At 38.4% G+C, this 15,984-nt stretch overlaps 3 protein-coding genes and 1 long non-coding RNA gene across 7 annotated transcripts; 2 read left to right on the top strand and 2 right to left on the bottom strand.

Moving 5' to 3' along the window:
- Positions 1 to 1,033: 1,033 nt before the first annotated feature.
- LOC122001500 (LRR receptor-like serine/threonine-protein kinase GHR1) lies at positions 1,034 to 5,951 on the top strand. Of its 2 annotated transcripts, XM_042556273.1 has the most exons (5): positions 1,034 to 1,170; positions 1,284 to 1,440; positions 1,527 to 2,754; positions 3,437 to 4,987; positions 5,171 to 5,951. In XM_042556273.1, the coding sequence occupies exons 3-5, from the start codon at positions 1,692 to 1,694 to the stop codon at positions 5,752 to 5,754; spliced, it is 3,198 nt and encodes a 1,065-aa protein (XP_042412207.1). In that variant the 5' UTR covers positions 1,034 to 1,170; positions 1,284 to 1,440; positions 1,527 to 1,691; the 3' UTR covers positions 5,755 to 5,951. The 2 variants fall into 2 exon arrangements, with proteins under 2 accessions (XP_042412207.1, XP_042412206.1); XM_042556272.1 differs by having other exon boundaries at positions 1,284 to 2,754.
- Positions 5,952 to 6,217: 266 nt separating this feature from the next.
- Positions 6,218 to 6,929, bottom strand: LOC122001504. Its single transcript, XR_006117393.1, has 3 exons — positions 6,769 to 6,929; positions 6,536 to 6,648; positions 6,218 to 6,431 (listed from the first exon to the last, which is right to left on the bottom strand). It is a non-coding gene; the product is annotated as an uncharacterized LOC122001504 (long non-coding RNA).
- A 1,018-nt stretch (positions 6,930 to 7,947) lies between these two features.
- On the top strand, positions 7,948 to 14,294 carry LOC122001501 (serine/threonine-protein kinase tricornered-like). Of its 3 annotated transcripts, none has more exons than XM_042556276.1 (15): positions 7,948 to 8,111; positions 8,551 to 8,797; positions 9,716 to 9,890; positions 10,230 to 10,313; positions 10,394 to 10,635; positions 10,716 to 10,950; positions 11,175 to 11,254; positions 11,326 to 11,410; positions 12,218 to 12,349; positions 12,436 to 12,549; positions 13,212 to 13,259; positions 13,421 to 13,505; positions 13,621 to 13,677; positions 13,769 to 13,919; positions 13,987 to 14,294. In XM_042556276.1, exons 2-14 carry the CDS (start codon positions 8,580 to 8,582, stop codon positions 13,915 to 13,917), a joined length of 1,704 nt encoding a protein of 567 aa, XP_042412210.1. In that variant the 5' UTR covers positions 7,948 to 8,111; positions 8,551 to 8,579; the 3' UTR covers positions 13,918 to 13,919; positions 13,987 to 14,294. The 3 variants fall into 3 exon arrangements, with proteins under 3 accessions (XP_042412210.1, XP_042412208.1, XP_042412209.1); XM_042556274.1 differs by having other exon boundaries at positions 8,531 to 8,797; XM_042556275.1 differs by having other exon boundaries at positions 8,531 to 8,797; positions 13,970 to 14,294.
- Positions 14,295 to 14,717: 423 nt separating this feature from the next.
- LOC122001503 (probable BOI-related E3 ubiquitin-protein ligase 3) lies at positions 14,718 to 15,683 on the bottom strand. Its single transcript, XM_042556277.1, has 2 exons — positions 15,359 to 15,683; positions 14,718 to 15,276 (listed from the first exon to the last, which is right to left on the bottom strand). The coding sequence occupies exons 1-2, from the start codon at positions 15,581 to 15,583 to the stop codon at positions 14,743 to 14,745; spliced, it is 759 nt and encodes a 252-aa protein (XP_042412211.1). The 5' UTR covers positions 15,584 to 15,683; the 3' UTR covers positions 14,718 to 14,742.
- Positions 15,684 to 15,984: the final 301 nt, after the last annotated feature.

Genomic DNA, 15,984 nt, shown 5'->3' with positions numbered 1-15,984 from the left:
ACTTGGTATTTTTAGTCCAAAATACCACGCATGACTTGGACTATATATATATATATATATATATATATATATATATATAAAAGATTATTGTAATTCTAAACCTAATTCTAATAGAGGGTTTTTACCATTTCATAGAGTAGACACATTGTCAAATTAAAGTATTTTTTATCATCTTTTTTCCTCTCTCAATTCTTCTTACTCTTTGATTTCTTAGTATTCTTTTCATTTGTTTTGGCATGATCTTAATAATTTGTAATGCTCATACACACCTAGAATTTGGCCTAGGTATTTATATGGCGATAAATGAATTGAATATTTCATAAATAAATTTAATGTTTGATTTTAATAAAAATTTATTTATTTAATATGTATAATATTAATTAAATAGAAAATTCAAATATATTTATATTCAATTTAGTAATATTCATAAATAAAAATTTATGAATTATATCATCAATAAGTCTCTTATTATATTTATAAATATATAAAAATTTTAAAATAAAATAAATAAATTTATAATATTAAACTCAATAGTAAACTAAATAAATTTAAAAATATAAAATTTTGAAATAAATTGAAATTAAGAACATAATAACATATAAATAAATCAAATTCATATTTATAAAAAAAATAAAATCAAACTTGAATAATTATTTTAATAGTTTAATTAATTTTAAAAATTGACTAACGTTAAATTTAGCAAGTTTACTGTCTTATGTAATTATTATTTTAAAATAAAGTAATGAATATTAAAAATATTTAAAAAACTGAACATATATTTATAAAATGAAAAATGTTTTTTTATTTTTAAGTATCTAGAATTGACCTAGCTAAACCCAGCGGGGCATGATGAGTGATGGGGAGGAAGTCAGTGTCATTTGGAATTGACCCGCTTGTTCCGTTAAACTGAAAAACCTCCGTCCACTATCTCTCCTCGTCGCAAGAGTAATAGCAGCATGTGGCTTCCAGCACATCTACTGCCTTAATTACTCAATTGGATTTTATAGGCGCTTGGCGTCCGCGAGGCGCGTGTATCCTTTTTGGCGGGTAATATGCACACTACCCATAAAAAACAACGACAACAAAAATGCTCCACGGACGCACACAGCGACCACCTCAGCTCAGTACACTCCTCTCCAGCGAGCAGGCCAGCCGCTCCGCCATTCTAGGGTTAGGGTTCTTTCTCCACCTCGGCTTCCTTCCTGCTTCCTCTATTCTTCTTCCGTTATTTTTTTTTCCTCTGGATTTTTACCTAAGTCGGCGGGTTTTTGTTATTCCTGCAGTTAGCGTAGATGGCCCGCGCCATGATTGCTGCGAAATGCGGAAGCTTTTCTATGATTTTGGCCCCTTCACGGTGGTGGAGTTGTTAGGGCTTTCAATGTGCCCCCCCATTCCTCCTCGTGGTGGAAAAAAAGTGGAGTTCTTCGCCTTTTCTGGCTGGTAACGTCTTTGTTTTCCTCTGAAAGTCGCCATCTTTACTGCTCGTGACTCGAATCTTTGCAAAAGCTGTCTTTGCTATGATCTAGTCGCTCTCGGAGGAGCGTGCTTCTGTGGTGGATGTTGGATCTCGTCTGCTGTATCGAGCGGAGACAGCGCAGATCACCTTTGGTGAAGCAGCAGCAGTTAGGGTTTTACAAGTTCTTCTTTACTATTCTTCGTGCTGTTTGAGTTCTAGCATCGGTAGAAGAGGAATGGATCTGCTTACAAGAATCTCTGTGTTCCTTCTCCTTGCCATCCCTTGCTTAGGGCAACTCCCTTCACCGGATATCTTGGCACTTCTGGCGTTCAAGAAAGGGATAACACGCGATCCTACTGGATACATCGACGGCTCCTGGAATGAGGAGTCCATCGACTTCAATGGCTGCCCTGCGTCCTGGAACGGCATCGTTTGTAATGGTGGGAATGTCGCCGGTGTTGTCCTTGATAACCATGGCATTTCTGGCTACGCAGATCTATCTGTCTTTGCTAACCTCACCATGCTTTTGAAGCTCTCCATGGCTAATAATAACCTTTCTGGGAGCATGCCCGACAGCATCTCCGAATTGAAGAACTTGGAGTATCTTGACATTTCCAACAATGCCTTCTCGGGCGAGTTGCCTTCGAGTTTTGGAAAACTTCACAGCTTGCAGAACTTGTCCTTGGCGGGGAACGACTTCACAGGGTCTTTGCCTGATTCCATTGGCGGACTTGCTTCAATCAAGTCGCTTGATTTGAGCCAGAATTCTCTTTCTGGTCCCTTGCCTGCATCTCTGACTGATCTCAGGAACTTGGTCGCTTTGAATCTGTCCTACAATGCTTTTAGCAAAAGCATTCCATCTGGGTTGGAACTGATTTCGACTCTGGAGTCTGTTGATATTAGCTGGAACCAGCTAGATGGTAGCGTTGATTGGAACTTTCTTATGCAATCATCTAGTGTTGTCCATGTTGATTTCAGTGGGAATTTGCTTACGTCCACCCCAAGGGAGTTGAAATCCTTGTCGGATATCTCAGAGACTATCAAGTATTTGCATCTCAGCAACAACAAATTGACTGGCTCACTGATTGGAGTTGGGATTTCTACTTTTGGGAGCTTGAAGGTGTTGGATTTAAGTTACAATCAGTTAAGTGGTGAGCTGCCTGGGTTTAATTATGTATACGATCTCGAGGTTCTGAGGCTAGGGAACAATGGATTTAGCGGTTTCCTACCTGGTGGACTTCTCAAAGGCGACTCTCTGGTTTTACGCGAATTGGATTTGAGTGCAAACAAGCTAACAGGTCTGTGGCTATTTTTTAATGAGATCTATTTCTCCTGTGCTACCTATGGAACTTATTTGATTTTCTATGATATTTTACCATTCTGTCTATAAAATCAATTCATGTGTGCGATATTTGTGCTATAGAAGACTATTCTTTTTTGAGAATGAAAATATTTGTCTGCTCTTGTTCAATGAGGTTGACTTGGATATGTTTAGCTATTACATACTTTTTTATTCCTTCTAAGTTGATCTTTCTATTGACTTGAACATACATACACAATGTGTTGATTCTCCTTTGTTTGCTTGCTAATACTACGTGACAATTCAATTGGAGGTTGATGGTATATTCAATAGTTGAAGTAGCATGTTTTACTTTGATCAAGCATGCACTCACCAGTTTAAAAAGACAAGTCTGGCAAACCATTGGCCAGCACATCGATATTCAAGGCTTTTGTGCATTGCATTTTTTTTTACTTACAGAATGCTATTTGCTCCAAAGCTATCCATTTATCCATTTTTTATTTGAGTCATGGTTTAGACTCTTAACAAAAATCTGAAGGATATTTCTATCGGTATAATCCTATTAGTTTCTTGTTTTAGCAGTTTGGAACATTTCACTCTTCCCTCATCTCGAAGCTTCATTAAGGTTCACACGATTATTGATGTTTCATTTCTTAACAAGTTGGTTTTCTGTCTGGCAGGGCACATTAATATGATCACCTCAACAAGTTTGCAAATGCTCAATCTTTCTTCTAATGCTCTTTCCGGTGAACTTCCGGTGGTGCAAGGATCCTGTTCGGTGCTTGATCTCTCTCATAATCAGTTTACTGGCAATTTATCATTGGTTGCAAAGTGGGGAAATGATCTTGAGTATATTGACCTCAGCGGAAATCAACTGACTGGGCGCATACCCGATGTAACCTCTCAGTTTTTGCTACTTGGTTATCTTAACGTATCTCATAATTCTCTGACAGATGCTCTCCCTGCTGTTCTAGTTCACTATCCAAAGCTTTCTGTGTTAGATCTCAGTTTCAATCAGCTCAGTGGCCCTATTCTAGATGACCTATTAAGCTCCTCCACGTTGCAAGAGCTTCATCTCCAGAACAACATGCTTTTGGGTAATATCACTTTGTCGCCATCTTTTTCCAACCAGTCCAATCTTCGTGTGCTTGATATATCTGCAAACAGGTTTGCTGGTTCTTTTCCTCAAAGCCTTGGATCTTTGACTACACTCCAAATCCTGGATATTTCTGCAAACAATTTTTCTGGTGCATTACCACCTGCTCTCACAAAACTCTCTTCCCTTACTTCTCTTGATATCTCCCTTAACCATTTCTCTGGTTCTTTGCCATCGTCGCTGCCTGATACACTTGTGTACTTCAATTGTTCATACAATGATCTATCGGGAATCGTTTCAGATAATCTTAGAAAGTTCCCTGAGTCATCTTTCCACCCAGGTAATTCCAGATTAGAGTTTCCAAGTGGTCCATCTGGATCTGGTAGTTCTACATCGGAGAATCATGGGCAAAAATCAGTGAAGACTTTTGTCATTGTTGGAATTATTGCTGCTTGTGTAATGGCTACAGTTATTCTGATCCTCTTATGTATCATCATGCGATGTAGGAGAGCTTCCAGAGGGTCTGGATCAGACAAGGTTTCTGACAAGAATCTTCATAGGCAAAGCTTTCCAGAAACCACTGGAAGCAAGAGCAGAGAATCTGGCGGGTCATTGGTGATATCAGCTGATGATCTCATTGCTACCCGAAAAGGTTCTTCATCAGAGATACTTGATCCAGATGAAAAAATGGCTGCTGTTACTGGATTTTCACCATCTAGGAAAAGTCGATTTTCCTGGTCACCAGATTCCAGCGACATGTATGCTCAAGAAAATCTTGGAAGACTTGACGTACGCTCGCCAGATAGGTTGGCAGGCGATTTACATTTCCTGGATGAAACAATAATGCTAACTCCAGAGGAGTTATCTAGGGCACCTGCAGAAGTGTTGGGAAGGAGCAGTCATGGAACTTCTTATAGAGCAACCTTAGACAATGGAGTTTTCTTGACAGTGAAATGGCTCAGGGAAGGAGTAGCAAAGCAGAAAAAGGAATTTGCTAAAGAGGCAAAGAAATTCGCAAACATCAGACATCCAAATGTAGTCGGTTTGCGAGGATACTATTGGGGGCCTACCCAACACGAGAAACTTCTCTTGTCGGATTATGTTGCACCGGGAAGCCTTGCTAGCTTTCTGTACGGTACGCCTACTCTCACTTTGGATACTGCTTGTTGAGCTTTCCTTTTGTATATGTTTTTGTTTGTAAAAAGATGTTAGTTTAATGGGTGCACTTGTTTTCATGTTACAAAAATAGTTTTAATCCTTGGGGGTTGTTAAAAAAACTGGATTAAGTTTCGCTTTGCTTCATGTCTCTGTGGTTCAGACCGACCTGGGCGGAAAGGGCCCCCTCTGACTTGGGCTCAGCGGCTCAAAATCGCTGTTGATGTTGCACGTGGCCTGAACTATCTCCATTTCGACCGAGCCACGCCTCATGGCAATCTCAAAGCCACCAACATATTACTTGATGGTCTCGACCTCAATGCTCGCGTTGCTGATTACTGCCTCCATCGCTTGATGACTCAACCAGGCACGGTCGAGCAAGTTCTTGACGCAGGGGTGCTGGGCTATCGGGCACCTGAGTTGGCAGCATCTAAGAAACCGTCCCTGTCCTTTAAGTCGGATGTCTATGCCTTTGGCGTGATTCTCTTGGAGCTATTAACAGGCAGGTGTGCAGGAGATGTGGTCTCAGGCGAGGAAGGAGGAGTTGACCTGACGGATTGGGTAAGGTTGCGTGTGGCAGAAGGGCGGGGATCTGATTGCTTTGACCCGACAATGGCAACAGAAATGTCAAATCCAGTCACATTCAAGGGGATGAAGGAGATGCTCGGAATAGCATTGAGGTGTATTCGCCCTCTCTCTGAGCGACCAGGTATTAAGTCTGTGTACGAGGATCTCTCATCCATATGAAACTAGCTGTGTTTAATTCGTGTGGAAAACTTAGCTTTGGTTTCCACAAATGCAATGGCTGGCCTCATCTCGATGCCTAGTCATCTCGTTTGTCGAAAAGGATTAAATCCATGTGGTTAAACTAATCGATGTAGCTTGTTATTTAGAAAATAGCTGGAGTGGTGGCTGCTAGTTTAAAGCCATGCTCACTTGTGAAATTTTGCTCTGATGAACCGTTAGACTAGCCACTGATTTGGGGTAATTGAGTCTTTGTTATAATGATTGCTTGGCTTGCGAGATATGAAATCGTTGAGATTGCAGGGATAAAAAATGAATTTTGATACGTTGAGTTTGCAGGAAGAACAAATGAATTTATGAAATCATAACAGTTATAAAGATGGAAACACAAAGAAGTAACATAAACATTAGTCTGAAGGAATTCTCAATTCACTTCAGACCTTAAAGAGAATATACAGTGCCTCTATCAAAGAAGTTCATAGGTATGTTGCTCAAATATCTTTCACTGTCAGTTTCTTCAGATGGTCAAATCTCAACAGAATCCTTTCCACTGCAATCAAACAGATCATGTGCAGCCGATCCAAATCAACAGATCAGTGAACGCAGAGCTAGTACCTTTTAGGGTTTTTTTGGTGGCAAAAGGCGAATACGTTCGCCTCCAACGTTTTCATCAATCCGTCCTAAGGTCAACACGGAGGAGATAAATCACGAGTGATTATTAATTTTTGGAATAGTGACTAACACATAAGGGAAGTATTTATTTCGATTTTACTGAGATTCGAACCTCAGATCTCATGATGTTAACATCTCATGCGCTAACCACTAGACCCATCCGAAAAGATTTTTTAGGACTTTCTTGATCCATCACAACGTAATTAATCAACGAGAAGGGAAGACCTAATAAGCAATCATGAACAGATACAGATAACAAGGCATGAACCGATCAAAAATAAACCTACGATTCTGATTTAATACCAAGGAAGAAGAAAGGTGGGTGCGAAGAACGATCTGACTTACCTGATGCCGGCCGGTTTTAATTAACTAAAGAGGCTTCAAGCCGGTTTGCACGCCGACCATTTCTAAAACCGAACCGACGCGTTTGACAACTTCGCCAGCGGCCTGGCCCCACCGCACGCGTCTTCGCCGCCATTTCGGCGCAACACCGGGCGGCGCCTCTGCCGTCTCCAACTCTTCTCCCTTTTACCTCCGCTACAGGCGCAGAAAACTGCCCTTGCAGTTGCACGGATTTACGGGAACAACCTGGTACCTTTCGGAGTGGAAGAAAGGGTGTTTTGGTGATTTGAGATAAACTGATACTAAGCAGACTTCTCCCTCTTAGTTAGCAAAATTACGTCTTCGCTGTTAAATAGGCATTAAATATATTTGCATGACTGACCTTTTCATTTTTACTATCTATGGTTTTAAAAATTACAATTTATGTTCGAGAGCTATGGAAGTTGTACTACTTTGCCCACTCTTCTATTGGAGATGTAGGGGAGATATCGGCTCCGCTGTTTTTTCGAATATTAGATATCCAGATTTGCCCACCAAATAAATCGGGCGTGGTGTTTCTCGCTTCCCTTTTACTCTTATAAATTGAGCTAATTTTATGATATTTAAATTTATTTGATAAATTTTACTTAGTTTTTATGAGCTTATTTAAACTTATTTAATTATTTAAAATTTTTATATTTTAAATTAATTATTAAATTTAATAATATAAATTTATTTATTTTAAAATTTTATTTATTTAATAAGTTGATAAAGATTTAATTCATGAACATAATTAATAAATATTATTCATCATGCTGTTTAATATTAAATTTATTTATGAAGGTTTAATTTATTTATCATTCTACTTCTATAGTCATCTAATGTTACAGATATTGAACTGAGACTTTAAATTGTAAAGTGATGAAATCTAACTTTAATTCAAATTTATAAAGTCTTAAATCAAATTAAGTTGCATTAACAAGTTGTCATAGGAGGTCAAACATCCAAACAAAGGAGCAAGGTATAATTTTTATAATTTTAGAGGATGACTTATAATATTTGAAAAAGCTGAACAATTCCACCAGGGCTCTTCAAATTATAATGATTCTGAAGTCTCTCTCTTATTTTTCTCAAGGAAATATAGAGATTCAAATGGCTCATTTGCAAAAAAGGCTTAATCTCTCATCAAGCGTTGCAGCAATTAATGGCTGCAATATATTTGTGAGATGATCCCGTGGTGGTAGGAAAGTGGAAGGAAAGCAGGCGGAGGTGTTAGTTGCGGAGAGTCAATGCGACGCTGCCGTCGAGATCGAATCATCGTGTTTCGGAAGGGCGAAATCCAATCCGTCGACGACTTGCAGATCTAGGTCGGTATCTGTTTCTTATTTCGGCGTTGGCAGTTGTCTTTTTTTCTGTCTTTTATTTTGGATTATGGTTAACTTGGGAGAAAATTCCTGACATTTTCTGGATCTTTGCCATCCTCTAGAGTTCATTGAGGGAAGGGGAACTAGAAATTGCTAGGGATTTGTTTGCTTTGTACAGAGATTTCATTATTCCCTTTCTCGAATGGAATAACACTAACAGGAAAATTATGATATTTTTTCTGCTCATTTATTTCTATTTTGGATTGTGGAGTGGAGAGTTTGGATTTGGGGGTTCTTTCTTCGGTCTAAAAATCTGCTTACTTTAAGTTCCAATTTGGTGTTCTTCGATTTGAATTGTGATTTCGCACATGGAGATGGAATAGTTTCTGAGTGGATGAAGATATTTCTATCTCTTGATTCAGTTGCTGACTGCGAATAACAGCCTTGGAGTTATTTTGATTGCAATCGGAGATGGATTCTGCCAGAAGCTGGTTTCATAGATTACAAACTAAGGAGAAAGTAAAGCCCGGGTCTGCTAAGCAGGAAGCTGGAAGTGCTAAGGATTTGCAAAGGCCTCCAATTGATGATGCACCTTCTGATGCCACCAAGCAGAAGGTTGCTGCTGCAAAGCAGTACATCGAGAATCATTACAAGGCTCAGATGAAGTCCTTGCATGACCGCAAAGAGAGGTCATTTTATTTTTTTTGCAATAATTGAATTATTTAGCCAAAATTACTGTTTAAATAAATGTACACTGGATAAATATCATCAGAAAATTTATTTTCAGGAAAGATATTCTGAAACTTGTTATCAGTTACATCTGATTAAGCTCTCTACTTTTACATTTTAAAGTGCATTGGATTAGACTGGCTCATAGTTGTGTTATTACTCAAGTTTCAGTGTGTAGATGTGAGTCATGCATTATGAGAAAATTCAGATAGTTCCAGTTATACATGTAGTTCCATCATTACCTGAACCATCAGTCTAATAGAGTTGAACCTAGATATCTTGGTCTATTCTTGGTTGGAGCGAGTATAAATGTGTGCATGAAACATGCTGATAGGTAACATAACATTTGGTTGTTCCATTTTGCTTGGAGTGTGTATAGCTATTTATCTTGCTGAAGTAAAGCGTGTGAAACATGCTGCTAGGTAAAATAACATTTGGTTGTGTAACCTGCTTGAATCAATCTGTCAATTGTCTTCTTCCTATCAATTAGCTAGAAGAAAATCGCATACCTGTGCCTTGGATTTTGTTGTGCTGTCACAACTGATTTTCCTTGTATCATTTTTCAGCTTGTCTTGGATTTTAGTATTCATCATGACATTTCTACTTCATAAATTAAGGAATTTAAGATTCTTAATAACTTTTGTATTTCCAACAATATAATCTTACATAGAGCTCACTGCTGGAATAAGTTCCATATAGTAGATCTTGAAAACTTGAGGCACATAACTGACTACAGCATCATCATCATCTGTTTCTTAATTCTTAAGCGTTCTGATTATGAAATTAATTTTACTTTCCTAATTTAATTTTGAATTTGATTGTGCACATTTTTTATTATACAGCATATTCTTTTCAATTTAATTAAATGACAATTTCAGACGTTGGATGCTGGAGAAGAAACTTTCTGATGCTGAAGTCTCCAAAGAAGAGCAGAATAACATTTTGAAGAGCTTAGAGAAAAAGGAAACAGAATATATGCGTCTCCAAAGGCATAAAATGGGCGTGGATGATTTTGAACTTTTGACTATTATTGGGAGGGGGGCATTTGGAGAGGTAGATTCATACTTAATCTTATTACTTTTTATATATAAAATCTTTCATGGATCATGTATGTTTTGTTTTTGAAATTCTTTTAATGGCAGATGAGAATTGATGTGATTTGGTTATTTGTTGGCACCATTTTCTTTTTAAGATTGATACTCATCACTATATTTTTACATTGGTTCTTCCCAAAGCAATTAGCTAAACTGCTAAAAATGGACTGAATCAACTTTGTCAAGCAAAAAAACTGTGAACATATGTCGTTTGATTTAACACTTCTCCAGTTTTATAGCTTTGTTGGTATTTCTTATTTGATTTGAAAATTGTTCAAGCTCCACTACAATGGTGCAGGTCAGAATATGTAAAGAGAAAAAAAATGGAAATGTCTATGCAATGAAAAAACTTAAAAAATCTGAAATGCTTCGTAGGGGACAGGTATGCTTTATGCTCATTCATCTAGTTGTGTTACGTAAGTCATCATTTTTTTTTTTTTGACTACTTGTTAATATTTCTAGGTGGAACATGTCAAAGCTGAAAGAAATCTACTTGCAGAAGTGGACAGTCCCTACATTGTTAAACTTTACTTTTCTTTTCAAGATGATGAATATTTATATCTCATCATGGAGTATCTTCCTGGGGGTGACATGATGACTCTACTTATGCGCAAGGATACATTGACAGACGATGAGGCCAGATTTTATGTTGCAGAAACAGTTTTAGCTATTGAATCTATTCATAGGCATAACTACATTCACAGGCATGCTGCTTCCTGTTGTTCATACTTACCTTTGTTCTGGACAGTAATTTATTTGATTAACCATGATTTAATCTTCATAGGGACATCAAACCTGATAACCTTTTGTTGGATCGATATGGGCATATGAAACTTTCTGATTTTGGGTTGTGCAAGCCGCTGGATAGTAGTAGTTTTCCAAATCTTAATGAACCTGAATACGCACCAGGAAGAAATGGCAAAGCTACTTTGGACGATAAATGGTCCAGTGCCTCTCCTACTCCAAGGCGTTCTCAACAAGAACAACTGCAACATTGGCAAAAGAATAGAAGAATGCTGGTAAAATTTAATTTAAACTTTTTTCTTTTCTGATCTCTCATACTCACATTAACCATTAGAATAAATAGAGCAAATAAATTTACAAATTCAGTTCATGAGAGATAATCTAGCAAACTAGATTTGTTTCCTTCAATGTGTGAGGTTTAGGTTTTTAATGTCACATATTGAATATAGTTATACATGTCTTTTAGTGTCATTCAGTTTCAAGTTCTCTACTGTTCCAGGCTTTCTCAACTGTCGGAACACCTGATTACATTGCTCCAGAAGTTCTTCTCAAGAAAGGATATGGAATGGAGTGTGACTGGTTAGATCCCTGTTTTTCATAATTTTTTCTTTGCTAATATATACATATCCTGATTGTATACTATTCTTTAGGTGGTCACTTGGAGCAATTATGTATGAGATGCTTGTGGGTTATCCACCATTTTATTCTGAAGATCCAATGTCCACATGTCGAAAGGTTCTTGTCATGAAAATTGCAGGGTTTTGCCCATTATTGATGTTTTTGTTGGCAAACATAATTTCTCTTCATTTGCATCATGAAGAACCTGATTCTGTATTATAGTTCATTTTTTGAGTTTTTATTCTGCTAAGAAATGATTGCTGTTTTTTTTTTTGCTGATACTTCATTATGATAGACCTTTAGGTAGAAATGCAATTAGGAAAATGTGTCCTTTCTCTAATTCAAGCTTTCCTCCTGAGATGACATGTCTTTAATATTTTTTCTTAGTATCGTATTGGTCCGTCAATCAACAACTCCATGCCTGCATATTATCTTGCGTAGACCTCTTTATTGGAACAATGTGTCATGCATATGTAACTTTAATTCTTATGATTATCAGTAACCTTGTGTTAAGAGTGACCCCAGAAAATACTCTTGTCAATCTGACTTTGGCCACTCATTTTTTTTCCTTTTTCCTTTTGGGTTGGTATGTGATTAAGCTCCTCTTATCAGTGACCATGGAGTGTTTTTTACATTGCATCCATTTGAACATAAGGTCCTCACATTGAACTTGTTTGCATATGCAACCATTCCACTTAAAAAAAATAGAGTGCCCTGTGCTGTTTATGTGGCGTGATGGCTGGCAGTCAGTCACCTTGTCATTTAGAATGGCTCTACATGTGTTGGATTTAACAGTTCAAAATCGGTATTCATTTTCGCTTGGAAACTTCATGCAAGAATAATGGGCTTGAGTTAGAATTATTGTTTTATTATATATTAACATCAGTTTGCATTTCTTATAATTGCTTCAATCCTTTATCACAGATTGTAAATTGGAGAAACCACTTAAAGTTCCCTGAAGAGGCAAAACTTTCGCCTGAAGCTAAAGATCTTATCAGCAGACTCTTGTGTAATGTAGAACATAGACTTGGTACCAAAGGTGCACAGGAGATAAAGGTATGCGTATTTATGATGGTGTTTGGTTGCCAGTTCATATAATGCATGCAGAAACTTGCCGTCATATACAACAATGTTGATTTCAGGCACACCCATGGTTCAGAGGCATCCAATGGGAGCGACTGTACCACATGGAAGCTGCTTTTAAACCAGAGGTTAATGATGAGCTTGATACTCAGAACTTTGAGAAGTTTGAAGAGGTATACAAATCTCAAACAACCAATTTGTAGTCTACTGGAATCTTACGTTATTGAAGGAATTGTTTTCCTGCCCTCCAATATATGCTACTGCTCTCTGATGGTTGCCTGCTTTTCATGTGAACATCGACCTGTTGTTAATTTCTTTTCTTACTTTGATGAACCCTTGCCCCTGTTTTGTTAAGTTATAAGAAAAGGGTAGTCTGGTCAATTCCTTTCCTTCATTTCCACCCGAATAGGTCCTAAATAAGTATTATTGATTTTGGAAAATGTAGGATGAAGTTAATTCCTTCTTTCTCTACCTCAGGTTCATCGTCAAGATTTTAAAAAAAATTATTGGAAACAATTTATTTCTTTTCCTTTCTTTGGTTTATTTGGGGAAGGAAAGAGCGCATTAATGAACAACATCCATGCCTATCCCCTCCCATTCCCTTTCCTCCTTTTTCTTCTCCTTTCCCATACTGAGAAGATCCTAAGCATAGCCTTGTATATTTTGAAAGCGAAAGAATTTTTTCTTGTTGTGTCTATGAGTTCTTTTAAGAATTGAAAATCATTTAAAAAAATTTGCTGTAAGCACAACGTAATCATTTCCTAGAGAAGCATATTTCGATCTGTACCTTTGGTTGAACACTTTAATTGACATATGCTATTGTTTCTTGATGAAGACGTCGGCACCCGTGGAGACTTCTTCAAAATCTGGCCCATGGAGAAAGGTATTCTTTTAGTTTTATTATTGCCCATAATTTTTTTAGTTCGTAATATTTCTGGATCAACTATTGATGATTAACTCTCTAATATTAATGATAAGCTGACAAGATTTTACTCAATTAATTGTGATTTCCCTTATCTGAAGTGTTTTCCTTCTCATTTTCAGATGCTTCCATCCAAGGATGTCAACTTTGTCGGTTACACTTACAAAAATTTTGAGATCGTAAATGACCATGAAATTCCAGGGATTGGTTAGTCTTTTACTTCATTTGCTTTAATTGTTTTAGCTTTTTTAACACCTAGAAGATTTACTCATGGCTAAACGGTTGGGTGTGAAAGAAGTCTGATATTTCCATTGTTCTACAGCTGAACTGAAGAAGAAAAGTAATAAGCCAAAGAGGCCAACAATTAAATCCTTGTTTGGTAAATGGCCTCTTTGTAACTTTTCCTATTTAATTAGTCAGATTGTCTAGTGAAATTGCAGACTCATCGGTTTATTCATGTGGTTACGCAGACACGGATTCGTCATCGAACCAAATTCCACCTGCCCAAGGAAGTTTTCTCAAACTACTGCCAACGCAGATGGAGGTCCCTGAGAATGTAGAGTCATCTTCTCATTCCAGTAGCTCTTCTCTGGATCAACCCCATTCTCGTTACAGATAGTGGTAAGAACCTCTCAAACCACTTTCATGTTAATGCCCAAACAATAAAAAAGCTTATTGTGCCATGCAGATCTACTACTTTCCGCTCATTCTGTACATAAAAGGGGTGGCATAGAGGTATCGGCATGACTACCTGTAAATTCACAGATCCAGTTACAGGAAGTTGATCTTGGATTCTTTTATTTTTGTAACGAGGGATTAAAGCTGATGCAAGAAACTCCTGTTCTAGTGTGGACTAACCTCTGAACAGATGTTAACTTCCTAAATTTTGAATTTGTGCCATATCTGTAATGCAAAATCAAACTACTCGTGTACAACTAATTGTGCAAGCACAACTTTTTTTCTTAGTAATATGGATTCCTTGCGTTGTGTGTAAAACTCATAATTGTCCAGTTTTTACATAAACAATTCTTTACGTTTGGATCATCTTTCTTAGGATATAAAGCTAAACTGCCCAGAATAGGAGTTTTCACCAAAAGGAGGTTCTTTCATGGCAGATGAACATATAGAATGACCTGCTCGTCCTATTTTTACGTCTGTTTCATTGATTATTTTATTTTATTTTTTAATCACTCGTCAGGGTAAATTATGAAGAAGGCGCTCTGACGTTGCACATCTAGGTACATGTCTTGCAAACCTAGAGGCATCACAGCAGGGCTACAGAAGAAATAGTTCATTAGTATTTGGTCAATATTTTCATTTTTTTTTTGTTTGGAATTTAATGAAAGGGGTGAATGAAGTTGACTTTTGAGATGCATATGCGATCTAATAGTTAAAAAATATATACTAAAATTGTTCTCGTTTCAGAAATTAATGAGTACTTTAATTAGCAAAAGTTTACAGAAACGCTGCCATTTTTGCAGCAATTGCAAACAGGGCACGCGATCGCCGTCGGCGCGCACGCCGCGCAGAGGCATAAATGCCGGCACGGCAGCAGCAGCACTGCCGCCTCTCGCGCCCGACATCTCCAGCACCTTCTCATCCGCCACTCCGCGCCACCAAGCTCCTCTTCCTCCTCCTCCTCCCATTTCACCTCGCCGGAGCAGCAGGACTCCGCGTCGTCCGCCGCCGCCGCCCTGAGCTGGTCGACCCTCGCCCGAGCGGCGACGAGCACCTGCGCGAGGTCGGTCCGAAGTGATCTGGCTGCAGCCTCGTTGCTCCTGGCCACCTCTCGCCACATCTGGTTCTCGGCGTAAAGGCTGTTGACGCGCTCCTCCAGCGCGCAGTTCAACTTCCTGACCCGCGTGATCTCCTCGTCCTTGGCTTCCAGCCGCGTCACCGTGCCGGATTCCACGGCCGCGAGGAGTCTCCGAATCAGCCGCTCCCACCGCTCCGCCACCTCTACTCTCACCTTCTCCGTCTGCCATCGCCCACAATTCATTCCAATAAAAAAAACAAATTAAATCAAAACTTTCGAGGCACTAATCGAGAGAATCACTTACATGTTGCCTGAGGAGACAATCGACGTCGAGCGTTAGTTGCTGCAGGTGTTCGGAGAAGACACCGACTTCGTCGCCGAAAAGGCAGAGCGGGGGCGACCTTTCCCCCGCGACTGCGACGTCGTTGACGGTGGTGCGTCCACTCCCGGAGACGGCGGTCGCCAGAGCCGCCGGCGAGTTGTACAGGGGAAGGAAACAAGGATCGGCGTGTGGCGAAACGAATCCCATTCCAGTTCTCTGCGGAATTCACAACCAATTAATCAAAAATTTAAGCACCAATTGAAGCAAGGAGTTGGCTTCAACAGCCCGTTAAAAAAGGCGCCCTTTCTATGCTTCGGACTGTGTGCTGAGATGGAGAATTTATTAGGAGGGGAAGAAGTGGAAAAAAAAAAATCATTTTTAGAAGCAATATGAAAAAGTAGTCAAATCTTAAAAGAGCGATTGATTTTTTATTTTATTTTTAATTTAAAAAGAATTTAAAAGAAATATTAGCCGTGAATTTTTTTTTCAAGGCTAAAAAAAAAAACTTGATTCTATAAAGAAGAATATAAATGTTGTGACTCCCCTAGATTATGTTTTGTGAAGGGTAATCAATCTCTTAATATAATTAAGATTACATAAGGTTAACA

This window comes from Zingiber officinale, chromosome 7A (genome assembly GCF_018446385.1).
Source record: "Zingiber officinale cultivar Zhangliang chromosome 7A, Zo_v1.1, whole genome shotgun sequence".
Classification (NCBI taxonomy): Eukaryota; Viridiplantae; Streptophyta; class Magnoliopsida; order Zingiberales; family Zingiberaceae; genus Zingiber; species Zingiber officinale.
Note: the sequence above shows the minus strand (reverse complement) of the source record. Positions and strands in the feature narration are given on the sequence as shown.

Excerpts from the sequence above, each read along its gene's own strand:
- LOC122001503 (XM_042556277.1), bottom strand. The coding sequence starts at position 15,583 with ATGGGATTCGTTTCGCCACACGCCGATCCTTGTTTCCTTCCCCTGTAC. Across the intron at positions 15,277-15,358 it reads ATTGTCTCCTCAGGCAACAT|ACGGAGAAGGTGAGAGTAGA; the intron begins GTAAGTGATTCT and ends GGGCGATGGCAG.
- LOC122001501 (XM_042556276.1), top strand. The coding sequence starts at position 8,580 with ATGGATTCTGCCAGAAGCTGGTTTCATAGATTACAAACTAAGGAGAAA. Across the intron at positions 12,350-12,435 it reads AAGGTGCACAGGAGATAAAG|GCACACCCATGGTTCAGAGG; the intron begins GTATGCGTATTT and ends TGTTGATTTCAG. Across the intron at positions 13,678-13,768 it reads AACAATTAAATCCTTGTTTG|ACACGGATTCGTCATCGAAC; the intron begins GTAAATGGCCTC and ends GTGGTTACGCAG.
- LOC122001500 (XM_042556273.1), top strand. The coding sequence starts at position 1,692 with ATGGATCTGCTTACAAGAATCTCTGTGTTCCTTCTCCTTGCCATCCCT. Across the intron at positions 2,755-3,436 it reads GAGTGCAAACAAGCTAACAG|GGCACATTAATATGATCACC; the intron begins GTCTGTGGCTAT and ends TCTGTCTGGCAG. Across the intron at positions 4,988-5,170 it reads CCTTGCTAGCTTTCTGTACG|ACCGACCTGGGCGGAAAGGG; the intron begins GTACGCCTACTC and ends TCTGTGGTTCAG.